At 37.9% G+C, this 22255-nt stretch overlaps 1 protein-coding gene across 1 annotated transcript in view; it reads left to right on the top strand.

Moving 5' to 3' along the window:
• Nucleotides 1–15931, top strand: part of INSC (INSC spindle orientation adaptor protein) — a 107070-nt gene extending 91139 nt beyond the window's left edge. The window contains exons 9-12 of the mRNA XM_076343383.1: nt 10138–10204; nt 13019–13174; nt 13826–13902; nt 15803–15931. Of these exons, the coding sequence (XP_076199498.1) occupies nt 10138–10204; nt 13019–13174; nt 13826–13902; nt 15803–15931 (429 nt within the window). The remainder of the gene's footprint in view (nt 1–10137; nt 10205–13018; nt 13175–13825; nt 13903–15802) is intronic.
• Nucleotides 15932–22255: the final 6324 nt, after the last annotated feature.

The raw sequence follows: 22255 nt of genomic DNA on the forward strand, positions 1-22255 counted from the left end.
TATTCTTCCTCTAGGTTCTAGATCGTTTTCTCTGCTCTTCCATTTTTTTCAGGGTATTTGCGTTTTCCTTTTGTTGCCTTTTTCCCCCTTTTTTCTTTTACATGGGAGATTGTAGGGTCAAAAGGGGAGCAGAGACAGATGTTACTTTAACATAAAGAAGTTTTGATTTTTAAATGTTGCCTAACACCCAGTGAAAGACTTTGAGAGCAGTGGTTTTAACGAGAAGAATTTTAACAGGTCTTTTAGACTTCTTTTGAAAATCCCTGCCTGGATGAAAGGAATTTGCAGTACCACTTCTCAATCTGAGTTTCTTGAATATTGGGGTATTTACTACTCCTTGCCAACTGCTTTTTGTTTCTGCTTGTTGTCATGAAGACTGTGGGATTCCTGACTCCATTTTGTTAAATTGCTGTCCAAATTTTCACATATATATGGAAGCCAGTATGGGCTAACAAGAACAGGGAGCTTGAAGTAGTTTGAGCAGTGCAGCCCATGTTAGGTGCCTGTCTTCCTTACATCTGACAAGAAATATTAGACAAACTCATTGCTAGTCAGGGGGAAGGCAGTTGGTGAAGAGTCCTCATTTATGCTTTTTAAAGTTCTCTTCTTGGAGCAAAATAAGTATGGAAGGGGGAGCTCCCTCTCCCAGTTGGATCAGAAGAGGAATACCCCTTCCACTGCTGAGCCACCAGCTGGTCTTTCCAAGAGAAGAAATGCATGTGGTACCCTGGGACTCAATCACCTATGGCTTGTTACACAAACAGCCAGTGACAGGGTTAGGAGCAAAGCTTGGCAGCCTGCCTCTGTCAGGTCTGACTTCAGTAGGCCTAAGCTTCGGGTCTAGTTCTTGAAAATTGTTTTCAAGATCAGCTGCAAGCAATATTTAACAGTCCCACATGGTTCAACTGTGTGCTCACACATCCTTTCTGCAGTTCAACACGCTTTTGTAGATTTACATACTGTGGGTAAAAATGCAACACAAAGCCTTTACATAAGGACAACTAGGTCATAAAAGGGTATCTACACAGTTTTCTTGCACAGGTCTCCGTTAATATCCAGCTCTGACATTAGTATAATGATGACTACATGTGTGGTTAGAACTGCCTTCCCTCTCAGTGTTCTGGCTGTGAACTGTGGTTGGTAAACTCTACACTAAAATTATGTGATCCTTTCCAGTATTGACTAGATCATACTGAGGAAACATGTTTTCAAGTAATATAGCTAGAAAGAGAGGTGATAAATTACATAATTAAGTTATTTTAAAAACCTTAAGAAGGATGACTGCCAGTAACAGATGCAAAAATGAAAATTAGGCCAAAAGTCACATGACTGTATCTGAACTTTAACCATGCCATTATATAATTGATATCCTGATTAGTTTTCTGTGTAAGACTGTAATCGCTTCCCTGATATTCCTTCTTTCTTTTTAACTGGTTATCTCTGTCTTTGCATATACATTTGAACAATATAAAAATATAAGTAACAGTATTGACTGGCATTATGTGGTCAATGTTATCGATTGTTACGTGTCAGGGGTCCAACACTGACTTTCTCTCTTAAACACTAAATCTTTTTGAGACAAAATGCAGTTTAGTTACAGTTCTACCTTTCACATTTAGATTTGAAGCAGGATAAGACAATGTGCTCCAACTTGCAAAGCAAGAGGTTCAGTTGGAAGAGTAAAATCTCAGCTCAGTTGAAGAACTCTGCTATTCTTTGCTAGCTTACCGTGGTGAGGTTCTTATTCCTGGGATCAGTTCCTAATATTGCTGCTGCTCTGATTTTGAAGAAGCAGTTTTTCTTCTCTGCATTTTTGTTTAATCATCTGTAAAGTTGGGCAGACATCGCACTTACTCAGTCTAAAGTCTCTCTAGAGGAAACATGCTATGTCAGCACAATTCATTGCAGTTTTTATTTTGTGCCCTTGCCTGCCAGGTTCACAGTACAGTCAGGCTGGTGCTGGGCTGTTTACTGCAGAAACTATAAGCAAGAGACTTTGCTGCAGGCTGTACCAATCATAAAGCTGTAAGTCAGAGATGGTTATGTATACATTTTGCTGCATTTGTCGTCTTTTTGTCTTCAGTCCTTCAGGAAAAGAGATAAGCAGATTTTGAACAGCCTTTGAGTTTTGCCACTGAATTTTTTCTAAAACAGAATCACTGCCTAGGTGAAGGTTGTGATTTCAGTCTTGGTTCTGAGCATGTGAGCTCATAAACGGTGTTTCTACAGGTTACAGTTTCTTGTTTCTTTTTCCTCCTCAAGTAGAAAACTACTACCTTCTAGGTTAGGCACCAGAAATTACTTCCTGACTACTCTGCTTGAGTTAGTGGCAGTTGAACTATTTCTCTGCACTTTCTGCCTCCTCTGAAATGGGACCAATTAAGTTTCCTCCCACATGCTCAAACCCTGATTCCAATTAGACTAGCTACACAAGCAAAGTTGTTTCCTACAACCATGCATTGACTTAGGCCAAACTGTGCTCTGCTCTAGGGAGGCCAGATGTCTTAGGTGTCTTTGGTTGATTAAGTCAGTTTCAAAATCTAAGAAGCTTTCTAATACCATGAAGGAAGTCTGAGGGATGATTATTTCCTCCCCCCCCGCCCCCTCCCCCCCCCCCCCCCCCCCCCCCCGGATTTTCATCTAGAAGACAGAAAACTGTGGCCTCAGAAGTGAGGGAGGAGACACACTCTAGCTCCATCGCTATTTTAGAGTCATATGACCTGGTTTATGGGATATGCCTATTCCCCATGTGACCCACACATTTCCTATGTGCTTCTTTAAAACAAAAAATGTGAGAATCTGGTTATTCTGCCTATTCCTTAGCTAGATTAGTCAGCAATATAAAGTAAAGTAAATAAAAATAAAAAGGCTCGGCAAGTGCTCGAGCCTCACCGCCCAAGCCGCAGAAGGCAAACGCAGGGACTGGGAGAATGAAGAGCCACCCACTGGGGGAGAACATCAGGTTTGAGACCATATAAGGCACCTGAAGGTGCACAAGTCCATGGGACCCCATGAGATCCATCCGCGGGTCCTGAAGGAACTGGCGGATGAAGTTGCTAAGCCACTATCCATCGTATTTGAGAAGTCGTGGCAGTCTGGTGAAGTTCCCACTGACTGGAAAAGGGGAAACATAACCCCCATTTTTAAAAAGGGGAAAAAAGGAAGACCCGGGGAACTACAGGCCAGTCAGTCTCACCTCTGTGCCTGGGAAGATCATGGAACAGATCCTCCTGGAAGCTATGCTAAGGCACATGGAGGACAGGGAGGTGATTTGAGACAGCCAGCATGGCTTCACCAAGGGCAAGTCCTGCCTGACTAACCTAGTGGCCGCCTATGGTGGAGTGACTGCATCAGTGGACATGGGAAGGGCTACAGATGTCGTCTATCTGGACCTCTGTAAGGCCTTTGACACGGTCCCCCACAACATCCTTCTCTCTAAATTGGAGAGATATGGATTTGATGGATGGACTATTCCGTGGATGAGGAATGGGCTGGATCGTCGCATCCAGAGGGTAGTGGTCAACGGCTCAATGTCCAGATGGAGGTTGGTGACAAGTGGCATCCCGCAGGGGTCTGTACTGGGAGCAGTACTGTCTAATATCTTCATCAATGACATAGGCAGTGGGATCGAGTGCACCCTCAGCAAGTTTGCAGAGGACTCCAAGCTGAGTGGTGTGGTTGACATGCCTGAGGGACAGGATGCCATCCAGAGGGACCTGGACAAGCTGGAGAAGTGGGCCCATGTGAACCTTGTGAGGTTCAGCAAGGCCAAGTGCAAGGCCCTGCACCTGGGTCAGGGCAACCCCCAGTATCAAGACAGGCTGGGGGATGAAGGGATTGAGAGCAGCTGGTGGATGAGAAGCTGGACATGAGCCAGCAATGTGTGCTCGCAGCCCAGAAGGCCAACTGTATCCTGGGCTGCATCAAAAGAAGCGTGGCCAGCAGGTCGAGGGAGGGGATTCTGCCCCTCTACTCTGCTCTGGTGAGACCCCACCTGGAGTACTGTGTCCAGCTCTGGAGCTGTCAGCATAAGAAAGACATGGACCTGTTGGAGCGGGTCCAGAAGAGGGCCACGAAGATGATCAGGGGGCTGGAACACCTCTCCTATGAAGAAAGGCTGAGAGAGTTGGGGTTGTTCAGCCTAGAGAAGAGAAGGCTTCAGGGAGACCTTGTTGCAGCCTAGCAGTACTTAAAGGGGGCTTATAAAAAAGATGCCGGCAAACTTTTTAGCAGGGCCTGTTGCGACAGGACAAGGGGGAATGGCTTTAAACTAAAGGCGGGTAGATATAGACTAGATATAAGGAAGAAATGTTTTACGCTGAGGGTGGTGAAACACTGGAAGAAGTTGCCCAGAGAGGAGGTGGATGCCCCATCCCTGGAAACATGCAAGGTCAGGTTGGACGGGGCTCTGAGCAGCCTGCTCTAGTTGAAGATGTCCCTGCTTATTGCAGGGGGGTTGAACTAGATGATCTTTAAAGGTCCCTTCCAACCCAAACTATTCTATGATTCTGTGATTCTAAAATGTAGTAAAGACATCCTTCATTCCAAAGCGTAAGATTTCTTTAGTTTTAGTCTCTGTTGTTCTGCCTCAGCATTCCAAGATTATAGTTCCCTGACACTGTCTCAGAGTAATCCTAGACTTCGCAAGCAGATCCTGTCTTTAACTGCTATTACTATTTTATGCAGATGTTTGCTTCTTCCAATCAGGTGACAGAAAGACCTATTAATCTACTTATCTAGGTATATTTTTTTCTCTGTTTTCAGGAAGAAAACTGAATTCCCAACCACAAAAATGGCTATCAGAAGGAATGAGAATTAGGTTTCTATTTTAAGCAATGTAATGTCCCAGGGAAAATTTCTAGACATTTCTTAGCAAAGTTTTTTCTTCCAATAAATAGTATCCTGAAAGGTTTTTCTACCTAGACTTGATGTAATGCCTCTTCTTGACCCCTGCTGTATGTACTCTTTTGCTGTCTCCCTGTGGATTGATCTTGAATCGTGAAGTTCAGATGTTTTTAATTTACATTCAGAAACAAAGACTCCATCTTGCTTCTGGTTAGTTGTCAGATGCCCCTTTGTTTCTGAAGATGGTATCTGGAACTTTGCAGGCACACTCTGATTTATCCTTATGTCATTTGTTTGAACAAATTACAAAATACTCATAATATGTAGAAAAAATAATTTTACTTAGCGATGAATCAGCCTTAAAGGAGTAATTAACTAAGAGAATTAGCAATTCTATATTGATCTACTTTGCCACTCAATTAAATTACTTGCTAATTCTCATTTTGAGCTTGTGTCTTTCTATTTCTGTTGGGACTGTCAATAAAAGCTTACTGAACAGTGTGCCTTTATTATCAATAAAGGTATATTAACATCACATCTTCCACGTCTGTAGACACCTCCCCTTCCCCCAAGTGAAGTAAGTGACCCTCAAATATGGAAGATATTGCCCCTTTAACAGGCTAAACCGTGTGCTTTCATCTTCCAAACCCTATTGCATCTTTCTTCCTGAGTAGCTGGTTTCACAATAACGAGAAACACTTTTAGATCATCTTAAATCTCCTGTTAAGGGAAAGTTATCAAAGAAGTCTTCTGTGTCTTATGTGCTCTTCAGGTTTAAATCTCTTTGTTACCAAAAGCACTTGAGATTTGCACTCTCACTGTATGTATCTCAGTTTATAACAAAGGATTTTCATCTAGTTTTCTCTTTTGCAACAAAAGTTCAGTACCTTTGTGCACTGGTTAATGAACATTAGTCACAATTAGTTGTTTAGAAGGAAAAGTGTTATTATAGTGTTAGTGATTGCGTTGTTTTAGCAAGAGAATCTCCAAGCTGACTGTTGTTCTTCAAGAAGTTTTGAACAAAACTATTTAAAGGTTCTTAATTAACCATGGTTTCTCAAATTTAAATCATTCTTGACAACTGAAATTCCTATGGTTCAGTGCAAAGCAGACTACAGAACTGAAAAGAAAGGTTCATCATTCATAAATTCAGTATGTGTGAAAGGCTGGGTAGGTGGAAGGAAACTATGTGGAACTAAAAACACTTTTTAAATTCTAAAAATAGAATTTGTTTACTAGAGTAACCAACAAGATCAACACTGCCAATTTTATAATGATGGATGATATTGTCACTACAGAGAGGTATCTGTGTTTACTATCTGTTTACTTATTTTGCCTATAGAAATAGAGATTTTTAGTTAAGTTTTAGATTAATTTCCATGGCAAATGTGAGACTAGCGACATGATGCTGTACTGACATTTGAAAAATATGAAATATCTCTATTATTTTTAAGTTTCTTTATTAAATAGGGAAATTTTCCATGGACCTAAAATGGAGCTCCCTCCCCCGCAAATATCCCTGCATACTTAGTTCACCAACAAATCATTTAAAGGTGAACTTTCAAAGCTTCTTGATTTTGGGTATGTTTTTTTAAGCTCTGAAAGTTAACTCCTTAGCCTCTTAGACTTGTGAAAAATCTTACTAGTCCCAGTGGAACCATCTGTATGATAATATTTTGATAAGTTGGTGTCTCTTCAAAGGTGCTAAAACATGAGCTGGTCTGAGAATTCTCTTCCTGGCATTTTGTGTTTTATTGTGTCTCACTACTACGTGGTTTAGGTGTGTAGTGCATAGCACATATTAACAGCTAGGTGGCGAACGCAGGGATAAACCCCAGAGGCCTGTTCCTCTGGTTGTTTCTAGTAGTGTAAATCATGTGACACTGACTTGAATAATTCAGCTTTCATCTGGTGGCAAACAAATGTATTAGTTAATAATTTGTTGATCAAGTCTATTTTTCTGTGGTGTTTATTACTACAGTTTTAGGGCTGCCAGTTCCTGCAGAGAAAGCTGCAGCCACCAGGTTTATCAGAGTCCTGCTGTAGAGAAGCACCTGCAATTTTTGATGGATCTGGATAACAGAGACCAGAGTGTGGACTAGCCTGGGTTAGTCTCTTGGAGATCTCTGCTAGAATACAGATATTTGAGATGCATGGATCAAGATCTAGCTCCGGAACAGATCTGCGTAGCAGACATACAGGCGCTGAGGCAGGGAATTATGCTGGGTGGGATTAGCTCTTGCAGCACGTGGTTTCTAAGGCAGTCCACTGCATTAGAAATCCTGCATTAGGTTTGGCAATAGAATGTGAGATCAGATGTTTCATTAAAAAATTCCACATATGATGAAGCAACTTCTTTTTTTTTTTTCTCTGGAAAATGTCTGACAGTCTTTGCTTAATAGCACATCTGCAGATCCCACATATCAAGATATCACTAGGGTACTGGAATTTGTGGGTGGCTTCAGCACAGACTTTCTGCATGGTATGATAGCACTGGCAGATGATCAGAGCTCACGTGTCCTGTCTTCAAGGTATCTTCTTTTTCATACTTTGAGCTGACTACAAGTTCATTGCATAGCTTAGGAATCCAGAAAAATTGCAATCATAAATTGTCTCAGGTGCCAGTCCTTTATAATCTTGGAGTGTAATCTTTTACAAGAAATGTCTTGAACAATTAATGAAATTGATACTAAATATTGCAGTTGAACAGTAGAGATTCCATGTTAAGTATTTCCAAGTCTTTCAATTCTTTCAAAATTATTGCAGTTCTGAAAGAGGTTTTGGTACCTATTTTTTCCAGTAATTTTCATTTATTTGCCTGGTGGCGATGAGGCTTAGGCAGTCACTTTTATCTATATCTGTTTGTGTGCTCCATGTCTCACAATAACATCTGAACTGGTTTGCTGATTCAACAGGACTTCACAGTTATTTTTGAGAGACTGCCTAAGGCTTTATGAAATTTGGAGCCAGATAATGGGAAAAGAGAGGCTAAGATAAAGACTGCAGCATGAGCCTATGTATCATTAGACAAAAAAAATCTACAGTGGGAGAGTTGCCACTGGAAAAGTTCTGTTTATGGTTTTTGATCAACTCTAATTCCAAAAGAAATGAGACTTCATTAATACCAGTGCTCACGGAAGTGTTGCTTTTCGAAGCAAATTGAGTCTACATTTAAGTTTGTGTTTTCCTCTAGAGAGTTCATCTTTAGTATTAAACTTCCTTGAACTTTGGTCTGTATTACAGAGGAAATTTTCATGTAAGCTGCATGTATACTGAATTTTAAAATAGGCAAGTATAGGAGAAATATAGCATTTAAAGTCAACTCTTTATTAGCTTGCCTATTATGTGTTTACATTATGCTATTTCATGTTACATTGTTTACATCACAGGAAAATGTGACTTTTTTGGGGAAAGAAAAATCTATCCATATGGAGTGAGCTAATCTATAGTTTAACTGCCTTTCAAGTCCTACTAAAATTTTAAAAGATAATTTAGGTAGAACTTGACGGTTATTGATGATAAGGGTCTTCTATAAACCCCTCTTGAGAAGGTTACCCATTAGGTAACCCATAAGGCTAGTTCATAAATACATTGCAAAATATAGGGGGCCACATAATCAACGCAAAGGAAGTTTAGATATAACTTCAAATAATTTGTGGTGTCAAAAGATACACGCAAAATATTTTTATGTATGAAAATACTTATTAGACAAAATAACTTGAAGCAGTGGAATAATTGGCACGTATTCAAATTGTGGTTAATTGAATTCTTCATCTGTGGCTTAGAGAGCCACATGGGGTACAGATTCTGCATAGAGGAAGCAATTTTCGTTAACAGGATATAATTTAGAATGAGAAAACATATACACTCTGCCTGAAACACAGTTAATAATTAATATGGAATAAATACATAGACATATACTGAGTTACCATATTTCTACCTGTCACTCTAGAGTTTCAGCAACTCATTTGCATCCTAAGTAGGTATATTTATTCAGAGAGATGACACTGTAACACTACCTTCAAAAGTGGAAGACCTTTATGTCACAGCATCGAAAATGAGTCATCCTTGTTATTAAAATGGCAAAGTGAGATCAGAATGGTGATTTGATCTCATGCCTACTTATATCTAAGAAGTTTGCTTGTTTGTGAACTGACACTGTACTGTTAAAAAGCTGATAACCAGTTCTCAAACTGATCATTATTTTTGAGGCTGATCAGTTTTTGTCAACTAGAATAGAGAAAATTAAAACCTCTTAAGAAATAATATTATTTCTATTTTGTATTCTAACGATCTATAACATTTATTATTTGGTCTCTCACATATGCTGTTAATATTGAGATATGTTTGCATGCAGGAAGCAAGTTATTTGAAGGATAAAGTAAAAAAGAATATCTTGCAGGGTGTATGAGAGGAAGTATATGATATCAGTGAAGGGAATGGGTGATTGAAAGCTCCACATGATGCAGTCTCTGTCAATGGCTTGCTGCATCACTTTAGGCAAGCTGAGTTACACCTAATCTTGAAAGCAGTTAGTGTTATTTTGGATAAGAAATTCTGTAATTCAGGATCTCAAAATGTGCTTCTGTTGGTACAAAACCTAATCTTGGCCTTAGCTCAGGAAAGGTATAAATGGATTTTTAAATCCAGCTCATCTGGGGACAGCGCTTTGACATGCATACAACTTATGGCTTCAATAAAGCTGAAAAGTATTCCTTAAATATTCCCTTGAATCAAGGCTCAAAACTCCAAATCTATTGCAAGGATTTCTCAACATTTCAGCTGAACCCTGAAGCAGAAAGGTAGCAATAACTTAGCACTACTGAACACACGCTGTGTGCTGGTTCTTAGCCTATACCGTGAGCTCTGCCTGACCTGGAATGTGACTACAGGATTGGTTCCTGAGGGCAGGCAGCTCCTGGCTGAATTCTTTGTAGGACTCCAGGGTTTTTTTGGTTGCTTGGTTTTTATAATTTTTTATCTTCCTCTTTCTACCAATTTGACCACTGAATAAATCTGCTGCATAGATCTCTATATAACAGACTTTTATGCATGAGTATAGTAGTGTGAGAAAAAGAGGTTTTACTTTTCTTGTTGGCTGGATTTCAGTTAGCAGCCATATGTAAGATAAAGACCCCAGAGAAATCACAAAGGTGGGAATAGACAAGAATGTTTTTTAATTTTTTTGGGTTTGCCATATTTCTGCCATACTAATTTTATAAACCACAGTGTTATTTAATATTACTGAATTGTAGGGCTATAGTTCATATTTCCTTCTCTTTTTAATAACAGGTGGTAACAATATTGGCAAACATGTCTGTCTTGGACCAGTGTGCTTCAGAAATCATTCAAGGAAATGGTATGTATTTTAGCTGAATTATATTCTGTATTTGTTTGTGGAGAATGTGGGTAGATGGTAAAGGAGTGCTTACAAGGTAAAGGAGAAAGGCTTCACTAATAATATTTCATTTTGCATGCTGTCTCTGCTGGATATTGCACGTTGCTGCAGGGTGCAAAATGAGTCCTTGGGATGGTTCTATGTAACTGAAATAAATTACCACTACTTTAGAAAACTTTGTATGTATGACCATATTGCTGATGTTCTCTCTGTGTTTGACTTATTCATAGATACAAAGCAAGGTGGTACAAAGTGTTTCAACAACCTTTATTCTGGTAATTACATTGTATAAGGTGGCAATTCTAACACATTGAAAGACATCATCTGATACTGAGCCATGCATACCTGCATTTTGTGTCACTTTTTTCACAGGTATTCAGAAGCACTATAAATTTGGAAGCATTATGTTTTTATTACTCTACAGCAGTTGCCAGTTTTTTCCCACATTTCTTTGAATATCATATTATGAGAAATTCATTATGTTGAAAAAACCTTAGGTGTTATAGGCCCACCAGAAGTCTGAGAAGTTAGGTTAATAATTCTGTGGATAAGGATACAGGAAGACATAACTGCCTTATTAATATACCTACCAGCAAATTCATGGCCAAGCAATATAGTAAGACAGCTTTTTTTTTTTTTTTTTTTGTGGGAGATATTAAATTACAGTGAAGCTTCACATGTATTGCTTTTTCTGTCCTACAAATATCCCTTCCACATTTTTTTAATTAAGGTTTGGATAGGAATGGTTTGAGTTTGGATCCATTTGAATCTCAGACATGGCTGATTGTAGGTGGGAGAAGGGGTTTCAGAAAGCATCTACATAGAATATTTGAGCTCTGTGCACACAAATATGATGGGCAAGGATCAGGCACAGCTAATTTGCTTGATATGATCCATGTGTGCACAGTGGTAGTGTGCATTTGATGTCCTTGCTAAGATGGATACACGTTGCAGTTTGAGACCAAATGACAATGTGGCCGTTGAATGGATCTGGATACTGAAGCAATTTAATCACAGATATATGCAATGTTACAAATTACCTGACTTCCCTGTCCCATGCAGAAGACAGTGCAGTGAGGGGGAGGAGCAACACAGGTTAGCATGGTGGTTTCTTATATGACCTCCTTGTTGCATGGGAGGGATGGGGCAGTCCCAGAGAGGTTGGTCAGGTCCACGTGGTGGTTCCTGCCACACTCCTGGTCCAAGCTCCCTGTGTTCCTGGAGGTTGGAGAGGTGGTCCTGGACCTCTTGGTGCAGGCATATGGGGTTCCTGACCCAGAGTCTTTTCTGGAAACTCTTGGTAAGACCCTGACATTTCCCAGGACCCTAGGTGTCTGTAATTATAGGATTAGGTAGAAAATAGTCTGCCGGTGATTTGTCTGTTTGACTTGTGCTGTTATTTTCTGATTTGCTGTTGTTAGCACTCGCAATCCAGATATGCCCTGGAAGCTTTTGCACTCCTTTATGATTAACAGATTGGTTATGTAGTTTGGCTATTTCCTTGAGCACACCAAAACCTGTTTTGTTGTTTGGGACAGGTGTTTGATCATATTTCATCTACTTCTACTACAGGAGAAACTTGACTGAAGTTCATGAAATTATACTAACAGCTATGCCAACTAGGCCTAACTCATGCTAGATACTGCAGTAGGTGGAGACGTACATGTGGATTGTCAAGCACAATGTGATCAAGGAAAGTTTGTGTGTACACGCTGTAATGGAAGTTCACACAGAAGCATTTGCACCCAGGCTTTTGAGAAGGGTTGAAACTCATCTTGTGTATAAAGGCTTTTTGTGTCTGCCTAATGTTGTAATAATCAGATACTGGTCAGAAGCCAGATTCACAAACTGAGAAGGCTCTTTGAATCCTGGAGAGTTTAGATATGTTTTCTTCTCAACTTTGACTTTTTTGTATGTCAATTGATTATTATCCAGCTGCATGATTCTGATGCTAATTCTCCTAATTATTTATGCAAATGTTCTAACAGTTAAAATCCTGTGCTGCTACCTGAAGTAATCTGAATGCCTAATAGCATATGGAGTCTAATAGCACATAATTGTCCTTATATTTAAAATAATCTAGAAAATAGAAATCAGTACAGTCTCATCTGTTTTTGTGCTGCTACAGTAATATCAACTCCTACAGGCAACAACAAGTTAATGAAACCAATTCGACTTGGATGACATTGTCTCTTCTGAAGTGAAGAGTTAGTCACACAGTAAACTTCAAGAGGCAGAATTTCATCATTTCCCTCATTAAAGGATTCCCCATTCTAAAATACCCTTAAACAGTTTGAGATGAGAACTTTTAAAGGTTTGCTTAAAAATACATAAACTGAAAAAAAGTTTTACTTTCCTTTAATTAAAAATGAAAGTTCATGTAGAGACCTGAAATATGCCATTACAGGTTTTTAGGTTAGTGATTACCTTCAGGTTAGTTTAGAAGCAAATAAAGAATTTCATTTAGTTTGACTGAAATAAATTTGTGAAATCTAAAATACCAACTTGTAGAGGAGTGAAAAAGTTGGAGGAGGGAAGAGCTAATGCATTTTCTAGTTCCTAGAAGCTCTGTAGCTTCCTAGTGAAGACAAACTTATGCACAGATCAGATGTGCCTGAATGCTCATGGCCAAATTTCAGTCCACATTTATGCATTCTTCACGCCCTTTTTGGGCAGTGATTGGTCTGTATTTACCTAGCTTGCTTTTTCCCTTTACTTTTTTGGACTGGGTTTTTTGTTGGAGAGAGGATAACAATGGCTCTTACATCCTTCTAGGTGTTCAACTTTTAATGGAAATGCTCTTTGAAAGATCGTCTTCAGGAAATTCAGCAGAAGTTGCTGCTTGTGAGCGAGTCCAACAGAAATCTGCAGTTACACTGGCACGACTCAGCCGAGATCCTGAAGTGGCAGATGCAGCCGTAAAACTCAGCTGTAAGGATGTATGACTAGCTTAATGGCATAAGAGGGAGGAACTACCAGTCATGGGAAAGCTCTTTTTAATTTTTAGCCTCACTTTACGGAATAGGTTCCCTATATAGTCTGTCCAGAGAGTGACTGAGGAGGTTGTGCTAAATGAACCTGTGGCTCATTTCCCAGAGGAACCTGAGGTGCAGCGTCCACTCAACACAGCTGTGGCAGACCGTGCCAACTGACAGTGCTGCTTCCTCCGTTCTTTTATTTAAACCCTTGTGCAGGATCTGTCAGTGGACAGAAAACTTGGACCCCTGCAGGTTCAGAGATGATGAATCTAATGGGAAGCTATACGTTCTTTTGGCCGGAGTATTTTAAGGGCATGTGGGAGGATTGATAGGGAAGAAATGGAGGTCACAATTTCCACTCTGAAACAGCAATAGCGGGTAAAAACAATGCATTTGTTTGTTTATGCTTTACAATTATCAATTATGACTGCTCTGAACTGCATAGCTTCATGGACAGTCCCTTAAGTATTTGCATATCATCTTTGCATTAGAGATCATCTCTACTAAGGAAGATAAATATGAAATGTCTAAAAAAAGACGTCATCTCAAAATAAGGAGTTTGTTTTTCTAAATTATTTCTCCTGACACTCTTTTGTGCACTCAGGTATTCCTCGCCTAATTAAACTTTGCAGATCACCAACTGAAAGAAATAACAGTGATTCTGTTTTAGTGGCATGTCTGGTAGGTACATTTTAATCTTTCTTTCATGCTTATCCTGAGAAATGCAGAAAAAACAGCCCTTTTAGATTTCAAAATGCATAACTATTGCCGGAATGCTTTAAATTCATGTCAGGGTCTCCTGCTTTCCCCTTAAGCATAATCCTGTACAGAGTCAATTATTTAGCCTCTGATTGAAGATTTAAGCACATAACGAAAAATGGCTTCATCTTCACATTCTTGAGCACTAAAAAATTTCACTGGAACACCTCAGAATTTAAGGTTTCAGTAATTCTTAAATTCCATTCTCTGATGATGTTATGTTTGCTGAAATGAGCCTTGAATCACAGGGGTAGCAGCCCTTTATCTGCACACACACGTATGCACGGAAATATTAATGTAAAATGGCCTAAGAGAAGAAAGGAGATTTCTTGCTTTCACTACAATCCATTTTCTTCTATTTGAGACTCCAAGACAATATAGTGTCCAGCCAAGGAGCGGCCAACAGAAGGTTAACACTTTCCCTGCTTAGGAGAAAGATCCCAGCTGCTGGCCCTGCACTGCATGGACTATGAGCCCCAGCCAGCTGTCGGAGCTGAGTAATTTCACCTAGCATTCTGTGAAAGTGCTCTGGGGACATGGGTGATCTAGGATTAGGAGATCGGTTTTGATGAATGAAGCCTGAAGAATATTGTTTGACAGTGCTTTTTAGTATTAATGTTATTTTAAATGTAAAAGTAAAACTTGGTTATTGCAGCTTTGATTAACAGCTAGCTTTGTACCAGCACATGAGAAGTTTTGTTCGTTTAAGCAGGACTCATTCAGGATGAAGACAGTATGAATGTGAGCATAAGAAATGCTGTGGTTATTCTTCATACATGCCAGGATGGCTTGTTAACCTTGTATGGCTAGAGCAGAGGCCAGAGAGTGATGGCAGCAAACCAGACTGTGATTTTTCTGTCTCATTGAAGTTGTTCCCGCACATTCCTTGAATTCATGCCTATCACTTGGGATGTTACCTGCCTGACTGTCTTAGCAATTCTGCTTCTCCTGATATTTTAGTAACTGCCTGATGACACTTTCTGATAAACATGTGGCAAAAATATTGTCCTTGAGACATAAGCTGCTTCAGGCTCTGATAGGTATTGTCACTAAAGTCTGAGGGCTTGTACTGTTTGGTATTTTTAGCTTGGTTGTTTACTTTTTGTATATTTTGAAGAAGGCGATTAATGCTTGTGTTAGTGCTGCATTCACAAACAGCACAAAGATCAGCTGATCACAACTATCAGACCTTACTAATAGAAGACAGTTTTTGTTCTTGAGGAAAGCCAGCCTGCTTTCCAGTTGCATGTGTCATGTCAGGTTGCCAGAAGGTAATTGTTGTATATTTTTCTCCACTGAGAAAAACAAGTGACTTCTTAGAAGGGAAGAGTTTATGACAATAATAGTAACATCAATACAATTTGTATTGTGCAGCCTCATAATCAGAACAACTGGCAGTTTTATTTGTTCCCAAATGGTTTGAAATGTACAGCTTCTTTCTACTACACTAGTATCTAAAAGATTTCTGTTATGGGCATAGCATAAAACTTCACTAATAGACATTTTCTGAATCAGATGACTTATAGTTCTCATAAATAAGACAAAAGCTGAGAGGAGAGTTGAGATACAAAGAGGTAGTATGAGACGTGCAGCAGATCAGAGATAGGTTTACAAAGTGCTCTGACTCTCACCTCTGTGTTCTTTAACACCACACTGTCCCTGGTGTCCCTGGAGTAATGTGCCCCCCCCAATTGTCATTTAATAGCTGCATTTGACAGTTTTGAGTTTTGGCTATTATTTAGAGGTAGTTATAATGAATTCCTGCAATGAAGACTTTGTCAAACCTTAACAGTATTACAGTTGTGGTGTTTTGTTTTTCTAGGCAGCCTTACGAAGACTAGCAGTTATGAGTCCCGATGGACTTGAAGATTCAGATTTTCAGCAGCTAGTAAAGCCCAGACTTGTGGATTCCTTTCTGCTATGCACAAATATGGAAGAGAGCTTTGTATAAATGTGAGCCAAAAACCTTTGAAAAATAATCAAGATGATAGGTATACAATCAGATAACACATATACAATTTTATTTAGTTTTAGTCCTATTGTTATTTATGACTTATTTATTTTAAACCCATGAACATGTTGTTTGTAGGAGCAAAGAAACAGAATGAGCAAACTTGTTTCAGTGGTTTGCAAAGGTAATTTTTTATTTTATTTTTCTGCTGAGACACATCAACAGACCTTATCACTGCGATCTAACAAAATGTTGTTGTCTTGTTTGATATAGTTGAATCAAGGTGACGAAGCCAAGAATTTGGTGCTCTGATGTTAAATGTTTCTAATAATGTTTTATCGCTGATATTTTTCTACAGTTAGAACATTTTGCAGTTTTTTTTAAGAAATGCTTTAGTCTCATGCATTTGCTGCATTAGAAGAAAAATAATCCTTAAAGCTGCAAGTATATACTTTGAAATGAAAGGCATGTTACAGTCCGAGTCCAGTTCTTAACTGTTGTTGTTTTTTAATACAAAATATGTAACTGTGATTAGCTAAGAAAATTTTTCAGAAAATTTTCAAGTACTGGCTTGGAATGATGTTAGAGGACATTCTCACACTGTATAAAGATGTGCTCCATTAGAGGATACACACTTGCAGACAACTCTTTTATTTACATTTACTGAAATTTCCTAAAGAAATTGCGAGAATTCTAGAAAAATCTTTATGAAATCAAACACATATCATCAATGTGAAGGTATCCACATAAGATTTAAAATCATTACACACTGATAATTTTCCCTCCTTTCCAAGCCTTACAAGAACTGGAAGTGAGCATGTCCAGACATGTTTTTAATATTCAAGCTACTACTTTTGTGAAAAGTTGTGCATGCATACACTAAATAATCAGAACAGATAAATTAATTGTAACTTGAATTTCCATTTTTCTGTTTTTTTCTAACTAGTCCTGTATTTCTGAAACTGTGAAATGGGACTTTAAGGAGTTGACTCTTGGAGTTGACAAAAGGAGATTTTACCAATGGATAACAACATAAATAATAGAGATGATTTTTAAATAGATTTTTTTTTTCATTAATGTTCGTCTTAAAATTTATCTTTTTCTTTTCATCAAGAAACCATATAAATTTAAAATTACTCAACCAGCAATATCTTAAGGGTGTTTTCTCCCCCCACCATCTCACAAAGCACTCTGTAGATTATGAAAGTATATGTATTTTTTTCTTGATGGCTTGCAACTGTTGCTTTGGATCATTTTATGGTCAGCATCTTTAGGGTACTAGGACATTTGCCAAAAAAGTAAGTACCTTTCTTCTTTACTGTACTTACTTTGTAGATATGTTAAGCAACTTAATTCATTAATGTTTGTTTAGTATTATGTGGTGTTTAGATGAAAGGCACCAGGAAATTGCTAAGCTGTGATTGCCTTCCACATTTTCTGTGTCTCAATAATCTGTCCTGCTTCAAGCAGTCATAAATGGTGGTTACTTTTTTCTCCCCTTGAGTATATGGATTAAGAAGTCTCTGCCTTAACATTTCTTCCTTGTGATCTCTTCATTTAACTATGAGCTCTATCTTGACTGATGTTTTAAAACATTAGAGAACATACAATGACCTCTGTCATAAGCAACTACTCAAAGATAAGTGTTGAATCAGATGTTTCACAGACGTAATTTTCTAGTAAGAGCAGAGATGAATTCCGCTTTGTTTGCTTACTTCGAGACAGCTCCTTAAATTTCTGAGATTGTTAAGATGTATGATACTGTACAGCTTTAAAAATATTATACAAGTCATGGACTTTAACACTTTCCTCACTAAGCAGAAATACATGTATGAACCATGGATGCTTTAAATGATAAAATCAACATTCTTGATATAAACAATGAACTCATAAATCTCATAAAAAATGAACTCAGTAAGGTCCCATTGCTATCATGCTGATAGCGTGATAATCCCTAATAGAATACACACATAAAATTCTGTTGTGAATGTGCTGTACCGAACCTCATTCTGTCAGCTGCAACTAACACCAGAGATACTAATTTGTAGATGGGGTAGGGTTTATCCCATAATAGGTAAAGTTAAAATCTCATTTTAAAAAAATGTCCACACATGTAAAGTGAACTGAATTAGCTATTAAGAAAATGCCATTATGACCCATAATGTTTCAAAGCCATTTCTAACAGGTCAATCAAATATTCAGTGAGCAGGCCAGTAGCAATGAATTAGTCTAACTTGCTCTCAGATACAATAATGCGAATCCACATCAATTGATTTTACTACAGATATTCTCAATCTGTAAATATGTGGCCGTAATTCTAGGCCCATATTGTCCATTTACGTGTTTTCATATTATGAATGTGGCTGTTTACAGAAACAAAATACATTTAGGTGGATCTCATATTTGTAGTAGAAAAATACATCTTGAAAGAGCCAGTTCAGACCTGTTATCACCTACGTGTCATCGAAACAGTTTTTGCTAGGTCTGAATTTTTCACCTAAAGTTGTGCACTTTATTTTTGCATATGCTAAAGTTTATGAGAAAATAAACATACCTCTTCCTTTCCTCTTAATTAACTTGGAAATAAAAAAATCATTAATAATACTGAAATATTATTTTCTCATTACTTCTGAATGAATTCTGGATTAAAAATGTTTGCTTTGAAAATGACTTTTCAGTTTTTAAACCAAAAAAAAGGAACAGTTTAAGCCAGAATAAACATGTTTAATTTCAACGTAGTATGAAACAAAATATTTCATATCAAAAGATTTTCACTAAAACATGTATTTTGGTAGATCAATCTTTGGACTCCTTGTGTATATACATATACAGTTAGTAGAGTAAGGTAGAGAGTATGTGTAATACATTTACATATCAATTCATATATGTGGACTCATTGACCTATAGAGACTGCATGTAGGTTAGATGTTAGCTTAATCATTCTGGAAACTGAATGTTATGCTTGTCAGAAATGTTGTAGTTTCATTTAAATTTTTCTGAACATTTTAGATTTTGTATGAGATTAGAAATGTCAGACAACCATGCAGTGAACTGCAGGATTCTTTGTAACTTTGATTTACATTCCAGTGACTTTGGACAATGTGTTCAAATTTCAGCTTTAGTTTGAACTGTTTACAGATATTCGGGGCCCAGATGTTTCATTCATAGAATAAATTTTTTTTGTTAGTTTATTGTGTGTTTGGTACATGAATCATTTATGTGGAATGTTACTTGTCTGACCTGTTTAAAATAGTATTTGTATCTACAAGGGATAAGATAATGTCTTGGTAAACTGGATGTCTTACCTGTTTTTTAGGGTTGCCTGTTAGTATCCAAAAGACAGGACTTGGTCTGTAAGGGTGTCATGTTGCCTTAGTACAAGACCGATTCTGGTACCTCATATGGCTTGTTCCAAATATGTATGTTGACCATGTCCTTTTAAATAACAGCAATGAACAGTCAAAATAACATTGGCTTTTGTATTTTGAGAAATCTGCTTTGATTTTCATTTTAAATTTATACTAAATTTAATGTATTTAAAGTAACACTCTAGATATGGGAAATTATTCACTACTGTTCTCGTTTTTAAGGGGAGGGAGGGCAGATGGCATTGAGCATTGAAAGATAGGTCTAGAGTGAATTTGTTCATTTGAGTTGGAAGTGCTGCTCTGGTGGGGAGGTGGTGAATAGTTTCAGCCCTCGACAGGCTGAAGAACCAGGAACAAGGAAAACAAAGGGTCATCTATTTTAGATACTTATATGCTCTACAGAAATCCTTATCTCTACTTTCTAGTTTGCTTTTGGGTCTGAGTTTCTCTTTCTCTAGCTATAACAAATTTCTGCCTCTTCGGAGTGTTATTTGTATAATTGCTAGTTATCAGAATAGAAGAGAGTTAAATTCCAAGGTCTGGTCCTGCTAATTATTATATTGATAAGCTTTTTGCTGAGAAACTAAGTAACAAAAATAGCTTGTTAAATAAATGTACCCTAGATCACCTAGAACAAAAAAGAAATGTTTATTGTTCCCACAACAGGGGGAAGAACCAGCATATTCTCCAGAAAATTTGAGAGAAAACATATGTATAATAGTAGAGTAGTATAATACTCTACTTCCAGGTATTGGTACTTTTACAAGCACACTTGTTAACTAAGAGCTTATGAATTGATTAGTCCCCTGCCAAACAATCACTGAATCAAAGTAATAAGGGAAAACCACTAGACCTACAGACATGACACCGGGTAATCAAAGATTTTTCTCTTTCCTTTTCAACAGCCAATCAGTCACATTTTGTTTTAATAGTTCAAGTGTGCCTAGAACCCAATGTAACCTATGGGAAACCAGTACAAAAAAAAATGCTGTAGGTAATACTGTTAATTTGCTTTAGAGAGAAATTAAAAGAGATCAAAAGGCTTAAATGGCGTGAAGGAGGAGGTGTGTGTAACGCAGTACCTTTTCTATCACTGTTGTGATCACCTGTGTCACAAATGTCTAGCTGAAAGGTACTCTGCTTGTACCCTTTTCTTCAAGCTTTCTGGATATTACTGCTGTCTTTCAACTAGCTCTCGTCCATGTCCTTCACAATCTTTAGAATGTGACCTAATAATGCACACGTCTTCAAAGTAACTTACTGATTTTGGTGTATATAAAAATTTAGTCTGATTTTTTTTTTATACCACATAATGTAAAAATTTTCTTTTTGAGTAGTTCTGGAAGGATATACCTAACAAGATATGTCCGTTATGTATGCTCATCAGGTAAGGCAAAGTTTATGATAAATCAAGAAGATATATCTAAAAAGATCCAGAAACAGCCATGTGTGTTTTCACTTGCATCAAAAGAATAATTATGGAATGGGCCCGAATCATCTAGGGAAACCTTCTTTGAAGCTATGGTAAGTCAGCGTGCCTGCATTGCAGTAAAGAAGAGCCAGAGCTAACCCCCAGGTTTCAAGAGTCTTGCTAGAATTAGAACTGTAGAGATCTAACACATAAAATAAAATAAACATAAATAAAATCTCACAATATGAAGCTAAGGATAAATGACTTGTAAAATTTTGCGATAAACACGAACATTTAAGGATGTTTGTACGTTAAGCAATCTGCTTGTTTACACATGCTTGCTTCCACTTCCAAGGCAAGATACAATGACCTTTGTCACGGCTCTTTACTTTTGTACTGCTTAATTATTTAAAAGGCCACACTTTTTTTCAGAGCAGCAATTATAACAAATTAGCGATTTCAAAAGTTTAGTCCATCTTTAGGGATGGATAAACAGGGAAGTGACTAAACACCATGAAGCACAGCTGATCATTTACATGAGTGACTCGTCCTTAAAAGGACACAAACTTTGTGGAATGAGATAGACTAGTTATTGGTTTAGAATATCTGAAGTAGAAGGGGGAATTCTTGTCTGTTTTGAAGTTCAATTCTGTAAGTATAGTCCAGACCAGTGATTTAGGTACTTTCTGTAGACCACAGAAAGAAGTGGGCAATTCTTTCTCCTTGAGGATGACTGCCCAAGACAGAGAGTGTACATAATGCCATGGAGCTGCCTTTTTTTTTCCAGTGGCTATGGAAAAAAAGTGCTGATGATTTGTTTGGAGGAGATGTCTAAACACCTCGACATCTAACTATTAGTTCAGATCATGTGAGATGAATTCCAGACTCAGTCTGGAGACAAAAGGAAGGCACTTTTTCAGCTGGGATTTCATGTGCTGTTTACATATCAAATATAATTCCCATCAAAACAGAAATTTTTGCAACATCAGACTCTCCCTTTGAAATTACTAACTGAGACATTATTTTCTTGTTTGGTATGCGCTAGATAATGACTCCTGTTTGCCAGCGTTGTAAAATGAGGAATAGCTGGACCAACTCATCAAGCTCAGAATATTACACCAGATTATCCATTTCTTATTAGAGAAAAATCTCTTGCATCTAAAGAGAGGGAGAAAGAAAACAGGTCCCAGGTCACTAACTCAGAATGGTCTCCAGAGTGAGCTATTCTGGACAATATGTGAAATACCATTGAGCTAATAAATAGCATTGCACATGTCAGGAAAGCTACTGCTCACCAGAAAACAAACAAACAAACCAACCCCCCCTCAAACCCAGCATCCCTTCTTTCCCAGAAAATAATAAGCTGAGCTCTAAGGAGAAAAAATTTCTCTTACATTGCTGACTTTGTTTTAGAATGTTCTTGTACTGTAATTATCTTGTCTTTACCTGTCAAGTTGTCTTCTTTGGCTTCACTTTATTAAAGATCTCATGATAATTACTGTTGCATTAATACATTTTTTTCCTTGAACTTAAAATGTTTAGCTC

This window comes from Aptenodytes patagonicus, chromosome 7 (genome assembly GCF_965638725.1).
Source record: "Aptenodytes patagonicus chromosome 7, bAptPat1.pri.cur, whole genome shotgun sequence".
Lineage (NCBI taxonomy): Eukaryota > Metazoa > Chordata > Aves > Sphenisciformes > Spheniscidae > Aptenodytes > Aptenodytes patagonicus.